The 17,179-nt window shown below is 36.1% G+C and overlaps 1 protein-coding gene across 12 annotated transcripts in view; it reads left to right on the top strand.

Moving 5' to 3' along the window:
* The window catches only part of PTPRD (protein tyrosine phosphatase receptor type D), a 428,647-nt gene extending 412,089 nt beyond the window's left edge, over positions 1-16,558 (top strand). For all 12 annotated transcript variants that reach the window (XM_088130360.1, XM_088130356.1, XM_088130355.1 and 9 more), the window contains 3 exons: positions 5,817-5,971; positions 8,555-8,690; positions 14,666-16,558. In XM_088130360.1, coding sequence (XP_087986486.1) covers positions 5,817-5,971; positions 8,555-8,690; positions 14,666-14,734 — 360 coding nt within the window. In that variant the 3' untranslated portion in view covers positions 14,735-16,558. The remainder of the gene's footprint in view (positions 1-5,816; positions 5,972-8,554; positions 8,691-14,665) is intronic.
* Positions 16,559-17,179: the final 621 nt, after the last annotated feature.

Here is a 17,179-nt window from a genome sequence, read left to right as displayed (position 1 = left end):
TATGAAGGAATCTCACTACTTGTGTCAGACACTTAGATGAATGAGATAAGGAGAACTAGACATACTGAAGCACTGAAGTCTCAGATGAGGGGAATAAATTAGACCACTGCTTCATTTCAGAAGCCAAAGGCCCTGGGATGCCATAAAAATAATGCAGCACTGCCACAATTGACTATAAAGGAAGGACTGGTAGCTTTCTGAGCTCAGGCCATACAGTTAATGCTGTTAAATGGTCAGTATTCAGCTCTAGGCAGTTCAGCAATTTCCAAAACACTAAAATATATTTTCAGAAAGTGAATTATTCTCATTCATAATATTTGATCAGCAAACAGTGTGAAAAAATATATATAATGTTTTGGTGTGGAAAGAAGTTGACTGATTAAAAGACCTAGCTACTATTCATCCTTTTCATTGCTCCCCCAGTGGGGCTTATTTTTCAATACTTTTTTAGGAATCTTCATCCAAGACTGCAAAGATGTAACTGTTCAGCAACGGCCCTTAGGTCGTGTGAGCTTGAAGGTTAATGTGGTGTGATTTAAAAACTGCAGAGCAAATAGCATTCTTAAGGGAAGCTTGACAAGCTTTGCACATTATAATTTGATTCTTGGCATAGCTTATTCCTCAGCTTTCTAATCTGTCTGCAGAGAAGAGCTACACAGCCATGACCCCAACTGGCTAATTTTCATTTTACGTTTCTTATCTGAAAGGCTAAGTCAGAGGTTCATTGCTGATATAAGATTAACTGTATATAAACATTTTTATAGACCCTGCTCTAGCCATTTTCAAGCTGTGATTTGTGTGTAATACTTCACACTTGATGGCAGGATAAATCCTTACCCTTCTCTATCTTTGGAAGCCCTGTAGCAATAATGATGATTAGAGAAACTTAGCAGAGTATTCTGCTTACAAGGGACAAAAATGACTTCCCATTTAAAATCCAACTTAGCATCCTCAAATTCTACAGTTTCCTTGCCTCAAAAAATCTCTTACTATTATTGTTAAAGTTGATTGTAGAGACCCAAAGAAGGCAGCCACATGAGAGATTCATGCAGCCACCATTTCAAGCTTAGAGAATAGAGTTTTGGTTGGCAAAAGGAGTAAGAGGCACAATACCCTAGCCAAAGTCAAGCCTTTGAAGTCTTTTCATTTCAGTGGGAGAGATTTTCATATAGGTGGCTATTGTAGAATAAGGTCCCAGATAAATGAGTTTAATCAAGCTCAGATATATTTTTCTTAGTGCTGGAACCTGGCATCTGCTTCATTCTCTCACTAAAATAAATGGTCATTAAAAGTGTTTAAATTAGCTTTTTTTTTTAAAAGGTTGCAGTCCTAATTGCCCTGAAAATATAATGAAATCAATCCTTTGGACACACATCCCATTACAAGCTTTTGAAAATGGTGATTACATATTTTGTAGCCGCAGCTGCAATGGAAGTTTGCAGTGACAGACATACACTATTAATGCCAAATATTTGAGTGTCTTTTGTTACTGAAATTATACATGAGAGTCATTCTGATCACCTGAAAGGTGTTACATGAATATAAAGTGTTATTACTACATTGTCCATTACACTAACATTTTAGAGAACTACTACAAGAGAATTAATTGTTGATAAAACTACTTTGTGGGCTTTTAGTATATGTTCATAAAGTTTGTGGAAAGCTTTAATAATTAAGACTTAATTCAGGAGTGGAAAAAGTGCCGTTTGGGGTCCAGGTGTGGCCTTCAGCCTCCCTTTTGTGACAGCCCTCCAGAGTAGGGCCCAAATTTGGTATTATTTTTAAGGGGTTTAATGGATGAAGTGGGTGACTGAAGACCTGCAGCCAATTAAGACACCCGTTTTACTCCTTCAAATTCCTAAAGCTCCTTCCCAAAATATGCAGTGTTCCCATCCATTTTGGACCACAGCCCTCAACACGCCATATAAAGCAGGATATGGTCAATGGACACCCCTGACATTGCAGGCAGCTCTTGGCATGACCACATTGTGAAAACTCAGCAAGGTTCAGCAGGGCAAATCCTGATGCCATTACATTTGTTTACCTTTGTGTATACTTTCTGACTTAAAAAATCAAGTCATGCAGATCTACTTATCACATTCCTCAAATCAGTAGTAAGGATCACATCAGAACATGATTCTTATGGAGCATGTTATCTGTATAAATTGAGAAGAAAGTTCTCAGCAGAACTCAGGATGTGACTATCCAGTTAAAAACAAATTTAACCTGATTTAATATCTGTACTTTGTAGAATATAACCCTCTATTTTCCTTCGACTTGGCTCATTTGGGAAAATGTAAAGTATTGCATTTGGGGCACTAACTGCGACAGGAGCAATATTTCACTGAATGGTCCAGACCATATTAAAAGGTATTCTACAAAGGTATTAACATGTCGGAGTATGCAAATTTAGTTATCTGCAGTTGATGAACATGTAGGTGTGCATGTGCCAAAGACCACTGAATTGCAAAAGTAATTTGAAGGCTTTCAATATGAAGATTCAGTTCGAAGGGGATGATTTAACTGAATCATCTCCAGATCAAAGTTTTGAATGAAAGTGTCTCACATCCTACCACAGGTGTCTTTATCCAGAAAGTTGCACCTCCAGAAGGGGCCATTGCAAAATGCATATTTCACACATTAATTTTATGCTAAAGCAAGTAACCAAAATTCTGTGGTAAGAAAAGTGAAATTAACCATTGTTACATAATTATTCTGCACCTTCAAGTCTGGGTGAAGTACATGATGATAATACCTTTCCCAACCTTCAGAAATTTTTTTCTGTCACATTCTAACTTTGTAGATTTTCCCAACAAGAATTATTCAGTCAGTCTCCTTGCCATCCTAGAGCTAGGGATTGAGGATAGACTTCACTATTTGTCTAGCGCAGTCATGAGATACACAAAGTTCTGCATAAACATAAAGGATCAACATATCCTTTCCAAATATATGCAGAAGAAAAGCAGTACATCATGGTTGGGATCATTATTCTGGTTTGTACATGTGTTACAAATAGCAACAGCATTCCCATAAAACTGAATTGTCAGTTCTTTCTCGAGAAATGATAGCTGAAGAATATAATGCCATTGTGAAAATAGCTCCATCTAAGGTGGACCTCTGTATTAACCCTGTGATGCAGTCTGTATTTGGGGGGAAAATTTAGACATAACTTCCCATGTCTTTACAACTAAGATTCCTTCTAAGCTGTCAGGATCTGTGAACTGGAGTAGCTGCACACAACATTTTAATAGTAAAGCACTTTCTGTCATGTGCATAGCCTCTCCCAAGGCATTTGGTTGGCCAAACCAATCCAAACCAAAATTTGAACTAAATTTCAAATAACCTCCTAGTTTATCAGGCTACTTGTTAAAGAGAATCAGGTATATGTGCATGTTGTCAATATTGCTATTAACATAGCAATAATTTGCAGTTATTTTTCTGTTGATGACGTGGCCTCATAAGTCAAAGAGTCAGGTAGAACTAAACTCCTCTATAGTTCTTGAGGATCTCATCCAAATTAATTAATATAATCTTGGCATTTGCTTGGTGACTACTAAAAGTTAGCATCTCATTAAATTTCAGGATGTAAATTTAACAATGTCAATTTCTTATGCACTTGCGCTAATTTACTGGCACCACACAAGTTTTAAAAGCATGTAAGTAATTAAAGATGGATAGATTGTTACTCTGGCTTTTTGAGGTATGAGAATTTCTCAGAAGATGGTAGATATTAAATTGCCCACCAAATTGTCCTAAATTATTCACAAGAATCAAATGTCTTTAATCTGCAGTCATTAGTGCACTGTGTCCTTAAACTTTTTAGCTGATGTGGCACATTGTTATAATATAAGTTGGGTTTGTACTTCAGTGCAATAACTTTGGATGGATTTGGCCATTTGTATTATACACTAGTCCCAAATCCTTTGGTGTACCATTTAACCAAGCACTTTTAATGAACTGAAAAGTTATCCTAAGTGAACTGCTACCAGGTGAATAATGGACTTTATGATGTAGATAGGACCAAACAATTATAAGTTTGTATCAGAGTAACCCACACTTCTCATTTTTCATTGGGCTCTACTGATTACAGAGATCATAATGGCTCCCTTTCCATGCACACATTGTTGCTGAATAACATACTGCAGAATTTGAATGATAATGACATGAAGTGCAAGGTATCATTTTTGTGTTGCTTTTCTATTTGAGGCAAGTTATATTCACCTCCGTGTCAAGGCAATCATCACTGAATGCTTTGGTAGAAGAATCTTTTTTTTTTCCCTTGCCTCCAGCTTCCAATCTGCTTTATTGGAATTCCCATCATCACTGAGATTCTTCATTGGTTTCATTCTGCAGAAAGTGCCATTTTAAGCAATTGGCATCTAGCAGTAGTTTTCCCCTCCTCCTCTCATGCACCATGCCTCAATTATAGCTTACAGGCACAGTGACATGGCATTTGCTGATTCTCCTACCATGGCAAGAAAGTAGATGCATTCAGAATGTAGAAGATATCCAGAAGGCATGAAAGTTAACAGCAATAGTTCAATTTGTGTCATTTCTATTAAATGTCAGTTTCGATAGTCTGACAATATGCGAAGACAAGTCAGCACAGCAGTTGAGGCAGGTTGATCAAATCCTTTGATACATAATCTGTTCTCTTGCTGCAATTAACTATAACCATTACTTTTTTCAAGATAATGCTACAAATTATAAGGGACTTGATGTCTTCATTTTGATATGATCGAGTTCATATTGCTGGGTCACTTAATTGATTTTATGGAGATCAAAAATTATAGCAGCCCTGTGGATGGTTAGGAAGTGAGACATGTAAAGACAGCCCTAATTAGGCAGGTGTCCATGTCACAAAGGCCACTATTATGAACTGTACTCATGATTTACAATACTAATCAAAAGACCAGGCTATAAAGAACCACTCACTTGTGGCAAATTTGAATTGCCTCCAAGAAGCCATATACTAAGGCTTCTGTAAGCTGGAAGAAGGAAGTTGGTATCCTTTTATACTTTCTTTACACGATCAAAATGACTCAAATTATTACTGTAGATAGATATCTGCAAGCAAATAACAATGTTAATTTACAGGGCTAGCTCGAATTATATGAGTTCACTTTGTTTCTCTTGTGTGCCTGCAAAGAAGATTTTTCATATCTTGGTTTACTATGTGGGTCCAGAACTGGAATTATTTCAGCAATTGCTTGAATAAGAATATTGGAGTATATTTTAGGCTGGCTTCACTGTCATTTTCATGCTGCTTTGATAGAGAGATAGATGCTATGTGGATGCACCAGAGCAGAAAAAAATTAGCATGAACACACTCTAGGAACGAAAGAATGCTTTCCACAGCAGAAGCAAACATGCAAATGCCTTGGCTAGGCCAACAGAGGAACACATTTAAAAGGGTGCCAAGGAGGACTCAGTAGTGACCAGCAGACAAAGATGTTTTTGAGTTTGTTGGCATTGCTACAAAATCAAAGTTTCCTCCAGGCCAGTTTCCCTGTCCTTAGACTTCGTTTTTCCAGGATTTAAATGTCAGAAACATCCTCTCCAGTGCAGAGAATAATGTGAGTATCACTGTGGTTAATGAAATTGCACTCTTGTGTCATTGTGGTTCTGTTAATGGCAAAAAAGGAGCAAAAGGCAAACTTCATCATGACTGCAGTTAGATTGCAGGAAAGGCATCTTTGTTTTATTGCAGGTCACTTTTCTTGTCAATTTATTGTTCAAAATCTAAATAAGAATTTTAAATATCTTGTTTTCTGCTGCTGCACTTTCCCATCTGATATGTCTGCCTTTCATTCAAGGATGGCCAGTCCCGAACAGTGAGGCAATTCCAGTTCACTGACTGGCCTGAACAAGGAGTGCCAAAATCGGGAGAAGGGTTTATAGATTTCATCGGCCAAGTTCATAAAACAAAAGAGCAGTTTGGACAAGATGGGCCGATTTCGGTTCACTGTAGGTAAGAGAAAGAAACGTGGATGCTAAATATTGTCTCATTAAAATGACAACAGGTTTGATGATGGCAATAGCGTGCAAAAGTAGAAATACAGGCACGGGGAAGCAAATGCAAGGTGGTTCAAATGTCATGTTAGCAATGAACTGACAGTGTGACCTTATTCAAACCATTATCTGACAGTTTCAGTTCCCCATCTACTTCTAGAAGTATGACAATAAACAGCACATTTGGCCCATGCAGTAGATCTAGTAGTTCCATGAGAAAATGGATTTTCTTCTGTTGGAGATATTTATCCAGAACCCAGACACCCATATGTCAGAAATGCTGCTGCTAATATTCCTATAAATCCTGTCTGGAGCAAAGGGTTGAGCAGGTGACAATTACCTCTGGACTTTATTTCCTCTAGTAAACCTAGAGAAATAATTATCCATTGTTTTCTTGAATATAAATGGGATTTTAAATAAAATCTCCAGAGGATAGTTAAGAATATCTTTCAGTTTCGGACTGCTCAGTGACTGTAATAAAGGTTATCATAATCTTCTGTGTTTATTTAATCAATTTTCTTTATGGATTTCAAGAAAATAATGTTTTAATTTGATAATGATGTATTCAGTAAAAGTGTGTGCAGCCTAATGCAAAGAACTGCAAGATTTATACAACGAAACCCCCATTTTCCAGTTCTGCAAGTTCTGCAGCTGGGCTCTTCCCTATTGACTATAAAACTCTGATATTCAGTCTTTGTGAAAAGCTATGCAGGAACAAAAGTAGAAGATAAAATATTATCAGCTGTATAAAATCCAATAAAACCTGGACAGAAACAGCCACAGAGATTATCAGCAACTGCAGAATAAAGATAAACTCTTTCTGGGTATTTACAAAATATGTAATTCTGCACTCATGGAGGGAATAACTGCCCCCATGATTTGTTCAAAAATGTTGATTCAGGTGAGAACATATCTGTGCCTTCTGTACATGGAGGGGAAAGCTAATAGTCTAAAGAATTGACGAGAGTTCATGAGAGAAATACAGAGCAAGCTAGCATGGATTAGAAGTGAGTGGTATGCAGAAAATTCATTTTTGCATCCTTCCAAAAAGAACAGCAGACTTATGAATCAGATACTAAGATTAAAGGATTAGCTCTGTAAAATCATCTTTTGAGGGAGTAAAAGATAAGTGCTGATCCTACTTGGTTAACACTTGAAAAGATAAATTAATAGCATATATTCCAGTGGCAAGTTGTATTAGTAGTATCCCAAATTATAAAGTGCACCATAGAGTCCCAGCTTTTTACCTCATGTATGTGGATGTGTCACTGTCTCCAACATGCTTGTACGTACTGTTCCTGCCTAGGATGGGGAACCCATTTGTTCAATTTGCACTCACATTTCTTCAAATAGCATGTGTGAGTGTCTGTGGGAAAGATGACAGGAAAAGAAGGACAACCAGCAGCAAGCTGGATGGACTCAATTACAGCATCAGTGGGTACCCCATTGGAAAACTTAGAGGACCAGGTTGGGGATAGACCATCCTGCTGAAAATCTGTGTGATCACTAAGAGTAAACACGTACTGATAATTCATGGTACATAATCATCAGATAGGTAGAGATAAATAGATAGATATGATGGATGGATGGATGGATGGATGGATGGATGGATGGATGGATGGATGGATGGATAGATAGATAGATAGATAGATAGATAGATAGATAGATAGATAGATAGATAGATAGATAGATATAGAAAATCATTAGCTTGAAAACCACCTATAGCAATAGTGCTTTCCTAGTTTATTTGTACAGTTCAAAAAAACAAATCTACAATAAATCTATTTATATAATTTATTCCTATCCCCCTTAATACATTTCTTGTAAGAAAAAGAGTAAAAAGGAATCTTAACATTTGTTCCTTATTTTATTTCAGCTATTGATGTGGACTGGTTTGAGGCAAACATGGCAAAATCCTGCTTTCACTTTCTTTCAATTTAAAATAAACAGTGATAACCTTAAAGCATTATTTTAATGCCAACATTCCATGATGTTATCCCATCAGATTGTAACATGTGTTTTCAGTTAGCAATATTTTTGAATTATTAGCCATTTTGTTATACAGTTAGACCAGGAGCGTGATATGGTAATTTGGAAAAGCTGCCCAACATCCACTAATGTTAATCTTTTAATAGATACTAGAAGAAGTGCTTTCTCAAAATAATTCCAATATACAGATCTGTGTGTCATCTTTTAACTAAAAGTAGTTCTTCTGCTATCAGTTGTATTTACAGTTGTATGGTTTTGTTTTGTTTTATGATTTTCAATAATATCAGTTGATAAAGGTCTCCTAGTTTTTCATTATCTACTCCTAATCAAAAACTGAGATTCTTCAAATCATATTCAGCATTTCAGTTGCAATTACTAGTTGGGTTAGCAGAAAATGGTCACCTTGCAAGAATGTGATTTACATGTTCAAATTATATATGGAACTTCAAAGGTATGTATACATATGGTATATTGCATCCACCGTTTAGCCATCAACTAAATTATGCTTTCTTGCTTTTTTCTTTTTTTGTTTGTTTCTTTCTTAATGCAACAGTGCGGGTGTTGGAAGGACTGGAGTGTTCATAACCCTAAGCATTGTGTTGGAAAGAATGAGATATGAAGGTGTTGTAGATATTTTCCAGACTGTCAAAATGTTAAGGACGCAGCGGCCAGCCATGGTACAAACAGAGGTGAGAAAAACAATTTTATACATGCACACACATACATATGTACATAAGTATAGTAATGATCAAAACTATGTTTTACTTTGCTGTTTATTATTCATATTTTGTAATATAAGCCAGTATAGAAGCCCACAAATGGAGTAATTCCATTCTTTGATTGAACAGTGCTTGAAGCAATGAAGACTTCCCATAAACAGTGACATATAAGGCAGGATGGGGAGAAAGAGAGATAGCACATCTTTATTTAGTTCCTGATTGGGGACTAAAAGGGTAGCAACTGGGAGTTTCACTATCGCCCAGTTGCCACCGCAGTTTTCCAGAGGATAAAGTTGTTCAGAGTATACGATTGTAGCTTGCATAACCTTGTGCAATTTTTCTGTGTATGTCCTTTTTTCTAAGAATTACATTTTGTGGCATTCATACACAGTGGCAAACATCCTAGGAATTTAACAACATAATGTGGGAGTCATAAGAGTTATATTTAAGTTTCATATAAGAGGCATGATGAACTCTTATAAAACTTTGAGTGAAAAGGGGTTTTTCAAAACAAAAAAAAAACAAGAGGGAAACAACTAAGCAAATAACAGTCTAAGTAATGTGAGTACCCTTCTGTGGCACAACATGATCAGAAAACAGGTCACCAGGTTTAAGATTATTTCCCTTGTTTGTTTTAATTGCCACTTTGTTTTTTGTGGGGAGGGAGAAGGTCCACATTTTCTTGTAGATGTGGTGACAGAACAGTGGTGGGTCTTGGATACTAAGTATTCTGAAATATGTAGACCTTGCCACAGAAATTTGATTTATCAATAGCATCTGTTTCTTATTATTTATCTCAGCTGATAGTCAGGTTTTCTCACCCCTATAATGGCCTTTGGGCATCATTAACATAGGAGGTGAGCTTATCTGCTCAGTGAGCAACTCACTGTAGACTTTGCTCTCCAGGCAATGCACATGAGATCTGATATCTTCACAATAGGGTCATTTATTACTATAATACCTATAAGTACACTAATGTCATACTGCCCCGATCCTAATGTTTATACCACCAGAGGAAGACAATCTCCCCAAACTTCGAGAAAGAAAGCAAAACCAGAAGATATATTTGTATCTAAAGGATTCAATCCTTGTAATGAAAGACTGAGATTTTCTTCTGAGATTTGTAATGCTTTGCATTTGCTTGCTTTTATATATAAGAGTTGGTTTGATACTGTGTAGTTTGCTTTTTTGCCTTTTGGGGAATAACAGAGATTCAATAGCTATTAATGTAACTTCAAAGTCACGCTAGCTGCATTGCTGGTTGTGCATGTGTGTGTGTTCTAGATATAATATATGAGTTGTCCTGGACAAACCAGATGTGATAATTTTCCCAGTATGGAGAATCCCAAAGTAAAAGAGTAAAAAAAAACCAACATAAGTCATTTTCATAAAATATAGCATGCCTACCTGTTTCCTATGAGTCCATATTGAGAGAGGTCCATACAGATGCCACAGTCCATTGCTTCTTCATATATTGCAAGTTCTTTGCCCTATTGTATGTATCCAGCCAGCCTCCAGCTGCTAAACCTCCCAACTTGAGCCCAGATATCTGCAGAGGCTTGGGTTCACTTGAATTTAAGTAAAACCCCATGTGTAATTGAAATCCCTGCATTGTCACAATTCTTGATTACATGGGAGATTCTGTTCTCTCTCGACCACACACAAATAGCAAAGGCATGCATCTTTCTATTTCTTATTTGAAAAGGTCATCCAAGAAAGACCATAAATGTTCTGGGATTGAAAACAAGATCCCCCTCCCCAGTCCTTGCCCTCTAGACTCATAACAGAATTCCTTTCTATTCACTCCCACGTGGTTTAGACAGTAACAATCCAAGGATCTTCCCCCTTACCTTGCTCTAGATTCAGCAGAATCCGTTGCTGTGGGGAAGGGGTCATCTCAGGCAGGAAGGAGAAAAGGAGAAGGTAGATGTAACAATCAATAAAAGAAATGAAGAAGGACCACACTGCTAAGGGCCAGGAAGAATTTTTTCCCTCTTTATTGTATTGTTATATATCTTAATACATTATGTTGTCTCAGTACAATGATATTTATATAGTATTAATTAAAGTTACTGAGATTCTATTGGCTGGATAACTTAGAGTACTAAATATAAAGATTAAAAAAAGAAAAAAATATTCTGTCAGTGTTAATTACAGTGTAGGATATCACTATTAGAAGTGTAAAATTATTAGACTTCTTCATATAAGATTAAATATAATATTAAGAAATAAACTAAGATTACATCAAATAAATTTTTGTACAATAAAGATTTCAGTCTTAAGCTAGTTACTTAGTACTGAGGTCTCTGTTATATAATTGCTTAATGTAAGAGAGAGAGAGAGAAAGATGATTAGATAGATAGATAGATAGATAGATAGATAGATAGATAGATAGATAGATAGATAGATAGAGATAGCATGTTAATAAAAGGAAAAAGAATAAGAAAAACAAAACAAATTCATTGAGAGTTAAATACCAAAAATAATTTAAGGGAAAAAAAGGGAAAAAAAATACTGGGTTTCTAACTTCCACTTTTTATATACTCTGCTCATTTACCATATTGTAGACTTAGCCCCCTTAAAAGCCAGACTGCAAGTGATTATATTTGCCATGCTGCATGATGTGTTGTATGTATGGGAACCATTCTTGCTTAAATTTGGTTAAACTTCTAATATATATAAATGCTATTAGTTTGGCCATTGCTACGTATTCAGGGCAGGAAGGATTATATGGAGCTGCAAAAGAACATTTGGAATAATGCTGGCTATAGAAATGTTGGAGGTAGAAGCATTCTCTGTGTGCACATGAGCATGCCTGAAAGTGGGAATCTGACCTAAGCAACCTGCTGTGAAGCAGCTTTTATAACTATAACAAAAAGCAGATTTTTACAAAAAGGAAATACATTTTAGAGCTAGGCAAAGCCTAGCATATAGCTACATCCTACCAGAAACAGAGCCAGACAGCATGTGCTCTATAGATGTGAGCCTGGGAAACCAAGACAGAAGGAAGTGACCTCAAATTAGCAATATCTTAGACAAAGAGCAGGCAGTGACAAAGAAGATACAGAATAAACCCTTAACTCTATTTACTCCCCTTGTAGTCAGTAGATGTTAAGTTGCTGCAGAGTCAGTGGCATTGAATTCATGCTTTCCAAAAGGAATTCTACATTTCTTTTCTATCAATTTGAGGAAAGAGAATTGGCTTTTAAAATTCTGTGGAGTTCTTGGTGCTCTCTGAGCTTGGTTGCTTGCTTGATGTTTCATTACCCAACTAGGCAAAATCATCAGTGCGAGATGTTACCTAGTTGGGAAATGAAACGTCTTCAAGCAAACAACCAAACTCAGAGAGCACCAAGAACTACACAGTTCAACCCTGAACCATGTATATTTTCTTCTATTTAAAAACTCTTTCAGAGGAAAAGAAATGTTGAGATATTTCCTGGATAAGGTCTGAAGTTCTTGAACATATTCAATTATCAGGCAGTAAAGGCATATGTGTGACAATCTTCTCTTTCCACTGCAGCTTCTCTTCTTCCCCATTTCTCTTGATTCCAAGGGAAGGCATGAAGGAACTCCTTCCAAGTGGCTTTTTCAGTCATGCTGCTACTATTACTGCTACCAGGCAGTTTACCCGTGATTTTTTCCTTCATCTGGAAAAAAATAAGGAAAAAACCCACTCAATTTTTCTGTCCACAAGCTTGGTGGAATTCCAAATGGGAATTAAAGCAAACTTCCTTAAAATAAAATTAAACCATGGAAAAAGATACTTTTCATTGAGTCTTCCAACTCTCTGATAGAAGTAAAATCCATTTATTTTCCATTACCAATATTATTACAGAATTGTACATCTAAGCAAAATGAAAAACATCTTTGTGATTTCATAGTTTGTAGGGAAAAAAAGATGTATATATGGCTGTGCACATGGGGTTTGTGTGCACATTCACCCCTTTGGAATTTATTGAGTGACAGTCTTCCATATAGCCCATACATTAGTGAACAATACACTTCTGAGAGTACCTCATGATGAATAGGAAGCACCCATTTCATGTTATATGGAATAAATTCCTATGGACCATAAATCCCTAAGAAACAAGCATGCTTGTTCTTTTTCTATGGCAACTTATATAGTATAAGTTGGTCCTCTTGGTCTCTCCTTCTTTTTAGTAATGTTTTTAATTAAGGTTTTATGTATTTATATATTTTATGTTTTTAATGTTTGTTGTGAATCGCCCAGAGTTCCCCCATTGCAGGGAGATGGGCAGTTGAAAAAATCTAATAAATAAAAAAATAAAAAATAAATAAGAAGGGCAAAATGGAGTGGTGAAGTCTTGTGAGAAAGACATATTATATGGAGTATTTTCACAACTTTCCACAGTTCACCATAGATATATAGATGGGAACTTCGTGTCTTCATTTTTTTCCTAGCATCTCTACATCATAATATTCCTCCTTGGTAAATACAAGATTTTTCTCCCACTCTCTTCCTCAAGAGAATATCTGTCAGCTTTTTCTAGTATTGTTTTGATTTCTTATTCTGTTAATTAGTTTAATTCCAAGTTCACGCAAGATTATTGTCATCTTCCCTCACTTCCTTGGAAGGAGAGTCTTGATCTGTTGATATATTGAATAGGTTAAACCATTGTTTGATAGGTTACCTATTTTCAAATAGGTGAAAGGCTGTCATGTAAAAGATGGAGAAAATTTACTTTGTAGAAGGAAATATTAGCTGTAAGAGTTGCCTGGGAAGGAAGTCTGTTGTCCTTCCCTGCTAGTATATAAGTAGATCTGGAGGCTGTAGTTACATTCTACTTTGTACACAGGCCTAAAATCAGCATCCAGCAGTGTGAGACAAACAGATTACTGATTCCATAGGATCTGTCAAGGCTAAGACCAAGATATTAATGTTAAATAATCTTTTAAAAATAATTTAAAGTATTTGAGCCAAGAATCTGTTTTGCATTTGCTACCTTCCTTCTCCTCCTTCCTCCCCAAAATACAGGTGTGCCTATCTCCAGCATACTGTAGCAACACTATGTCAGAGGGAGGAAAGGAATTTTTCAGAGTCAACCATCTAGCATCTTCTTTCAGTGATTTTTTTCCCTGAGACCTTAGAGAGCCTAGCAAGATACTCTCTTTCAGGAACACAAGGATAAAGCAAGATGCACAGGGCAGGGTAGTTCTGAAGTAGTCTTCCTGCTGTTGCTGTTTGTATTTTCTGCAATTAAGATTACAGTGGAAAGTGCTAGAGGGCCTGGCTCTGTGCTTACCCAGACTTTCTTGTAGATCTGAACAGAAAGGTCTTTGGATTAGATGGCCAATGTCCCTTTCTACCCTGTAATTCTATAATTCAGACATAGTTCTTTAGAGGCTACTATTAAACATGGTTCTTGTTTTCTATTTGTTTTCTATTTGCTGTTTGAACAATTACGTGTAAATTCTATGGAAAAAAAGATAAAAATCTTGAGCCAACCAAAAATTAGAATATTATTCCAATCAAAAATTGAAATAATATTTTGCTGATCATGTCTTACTCATTAAGAAACAACCAGTGATCTGATCATTGATCATTATTCTCATAAATATGTTAAGAACAGCGTATTTGGAGAACATTTTATGCTATCATTTAATCTGTAATATGTGTGAATGTTAAATATACACATCGCATACACAAATACCCTGTTATGGACGTACAAATTCTATGCCAAAGATTTAACATTTTTGTTTAAACAGAAACCGCCACTATGATTAGCTGCTAAACCAAAATTATCCTGATCCCATATAAATCTGAAAAGGTAAGGGAACACAGAGCTTGTGTAAACACAGGAAGGGACCCCTTTGCCCCTCTCCTGTTCTCTTAATCAGGATTAGAAAATTGTCAGTGTATCTCTGTGCTGAATAAATATATTTATTCTAACCCACATTTCTCTCTCTCTCTCTTTCCCAAGGATCAGTATCAGTTCTGCTATCGAGCTGCACTAGAATATCTGGGCAGTTTTGACCACTATGCAACGTAAAAACAAATGGAAAAACGCTGACCTTTCCTGGATTGTTAACTGCAGGCCCTTTAAGATCCAGAGAGCCTCTTCTGAGCCATACAGTGTGCTTGAGAAGTACTTAACTTTTAATTAAAGACCAATTAGTGGGAAATATTAACAGGAAAAAAAAAACTGCCGGGTGAACCAACAATTCACTCATCAGTAAACTTAACCAGAAACATAATTAAAGAATCTTGACTGGGTTGAGGCACCTGAAGGATTTCAGTTTACAGAGATCTCAAGGATTCAGTTTTGATTGAAATTAAAGGGAAGAGGACATTCCTGCCAACTACGATCATCTCGTTCAGGACTGCATGATAGTGAACGATGCCAATTTTAGGAGTTCTGCAATTCAGCGCAAGATGTTCGTCAGGAGGCCCGTCCCCGGCTCCTCCAGAACAAAACCACCTCTTTGTTTCAACATCTCCCCTTCCCACCATAATGCTCATCAATAACATTTGGGGATGGGAGGGAAAAGGGCAAATGTTTAAAAAGAAAGTCCTTGATTTAGTTTTCTAGTATTGTAAAGATACTGCTGACCTGTGCTTCATTTTTAACTGTGTAAACTTTTTTCCTTTTTTTTTAAACAAAGGTTTATCATTCAATGAAGTGAAACAATTTTTTTGTTTGTTTGTTTCTGAATTGTAATTTTTTTTACGCTGTAGAACTGTTACCTGTAATATCTTGCTGTAGAAATGTTAAATAATTTTGACAATTTGCACATTTTTGTGCAACCCTATATTTATCTCCAGGACCACATTCTCATTTAGATATTGCTTTTACATTTGATTTTTTTTTCAATGAAATATAAATCAGTTAATCTACATACGGAAGATTTTGTTTTTATTTCTTTTGGAATCAACAGGGAAGCGCAAAGTATAAAGCTGCTGCTACTAACACTCACACTTTTCTCTTTCTACTATAAATATATGTATATCTCTCGTTCTCTCTCTATCCATCTACAATAATAATCATGTAGATAGATAGAAAGAAATGCACATAAATATAAATATATAAATATAAATATACATGTATCGGTTCTTCCATGACTTGGATTTATTGAAGTAGTAGGGGGAAAATCCAAATTGGTACATTCAGACAATACAACACTTCTACTCATCTCTGCATTTCAAGGTTTGCTTTTGAGGGTTTTGTGTTTATTTTATCTTTTTGTTTTGCTTTCTTTTCAATTTCCTAGGGGAAATGAGGAATGCACATCAGTGATACTTGAAATTCAGTCTTACCCAAAAATAATGGGTAGAAATCATGTGCACACACATCACTCACCACCCATGCACATTAAAGTCACAGTTTCATCCACCATTACTAGAAGAGAAGCCCCATTAACTCAGTGGGGCTCACTTCTAAATAAACCTGCTTAGGGATTGCATTGCATATTACATTATAGCTCACGGTGAGATTTCATATTTGGAACATTTTAGTGCAATAGCAACCACACTAAATATATGTATGAAGAAGGTCAGTTCATATCCCTAACAGAAAGAAAATGCTATAATAGTTGTCAAGAATTTTTAAAATGTATCCACTCATATAACTGTCTGCAATATAGAGTAAGACATTTGGACTGATGACATATAATGGGGCAAAGCCAAACTCATGTTGCTCTGTTAGGTCAAAATATTTTATGGCATACAGCACCAGTTAGAAATGCAGTTTTCAATTTTAATTTTGCATTTAGAGTGCCTTATATTTGATGCCTATTTTGATAGCATTGCTTCATTTTTGTCTGTTTGCTTCAACAGGATCTCTGTGATTTCCCACCCACCCCCCTTTCAATTAAAACATTCTCTTTTCAGCATATGTACACTGAAGTTTGTTTTAACGATATTCATTCCTGTTTTTTCCCCAAGTGTTCACTATCAGTAATTTTTTATCCAAAGCAGAAGGTAGACAAGCGCCCTGTAGCCACAGGCAAACTATTTCAAAAGTGTGTTTTTTGCCCAAACTGGCATCCATAACCATAGAATTGTTTTGTTTTGTTTTATAGAAGATAGCATTGCTATTCTGAAAATTTAATAGAACGCTCCTAATACTTTAGGAATGACAATTTGAATGGGTTTGGATCCCAATTCATGTACGTGAATTTCACTGGAGGCCAAGGCTAGGCTTTATTCAGCTGGACAAGGGACTTCTGGTGGTATTAACTAAAGACAACCGAAGACATTGATTGGGCCAGTTGAACAGAAGTTACGGCTTCTTATGTTGGGCTAGGTCAAACCTGGCACCATGTTAAATCACAAATATCGAAATGTTTTTAGATGTGTTTCCATAAAGAAAAACAACCAAGAATATACTTACATTAGCATTTATTTTTCCATGTTTTCCATCACTACCAGAAATAAATATATTAAAAGACCAAACACTAGAAAGCATTCTATTTGAGCACTTTTATATATATATATA

Source organism: Python bivittatus, unplaced genomic scaffold (assembly GCF_059951505.1).
Source record: "Python bivittatus isolate LINGU-HERP-01145 unplaced genomic scaffold, Pbiv_v1 ctg000850_np1212, whole genome shotgun sequence".
NCBI lineage: Eukaryota > Metazoa > Chordata > Lepidosauria > Squamata > Pythonidae > Python > Python bivittatus.
The sequence above is the reverse complement of the archived record's forward strand: the minus strand, read 5'-3'. Positions and strand labels throughout refer to the sequence as shown.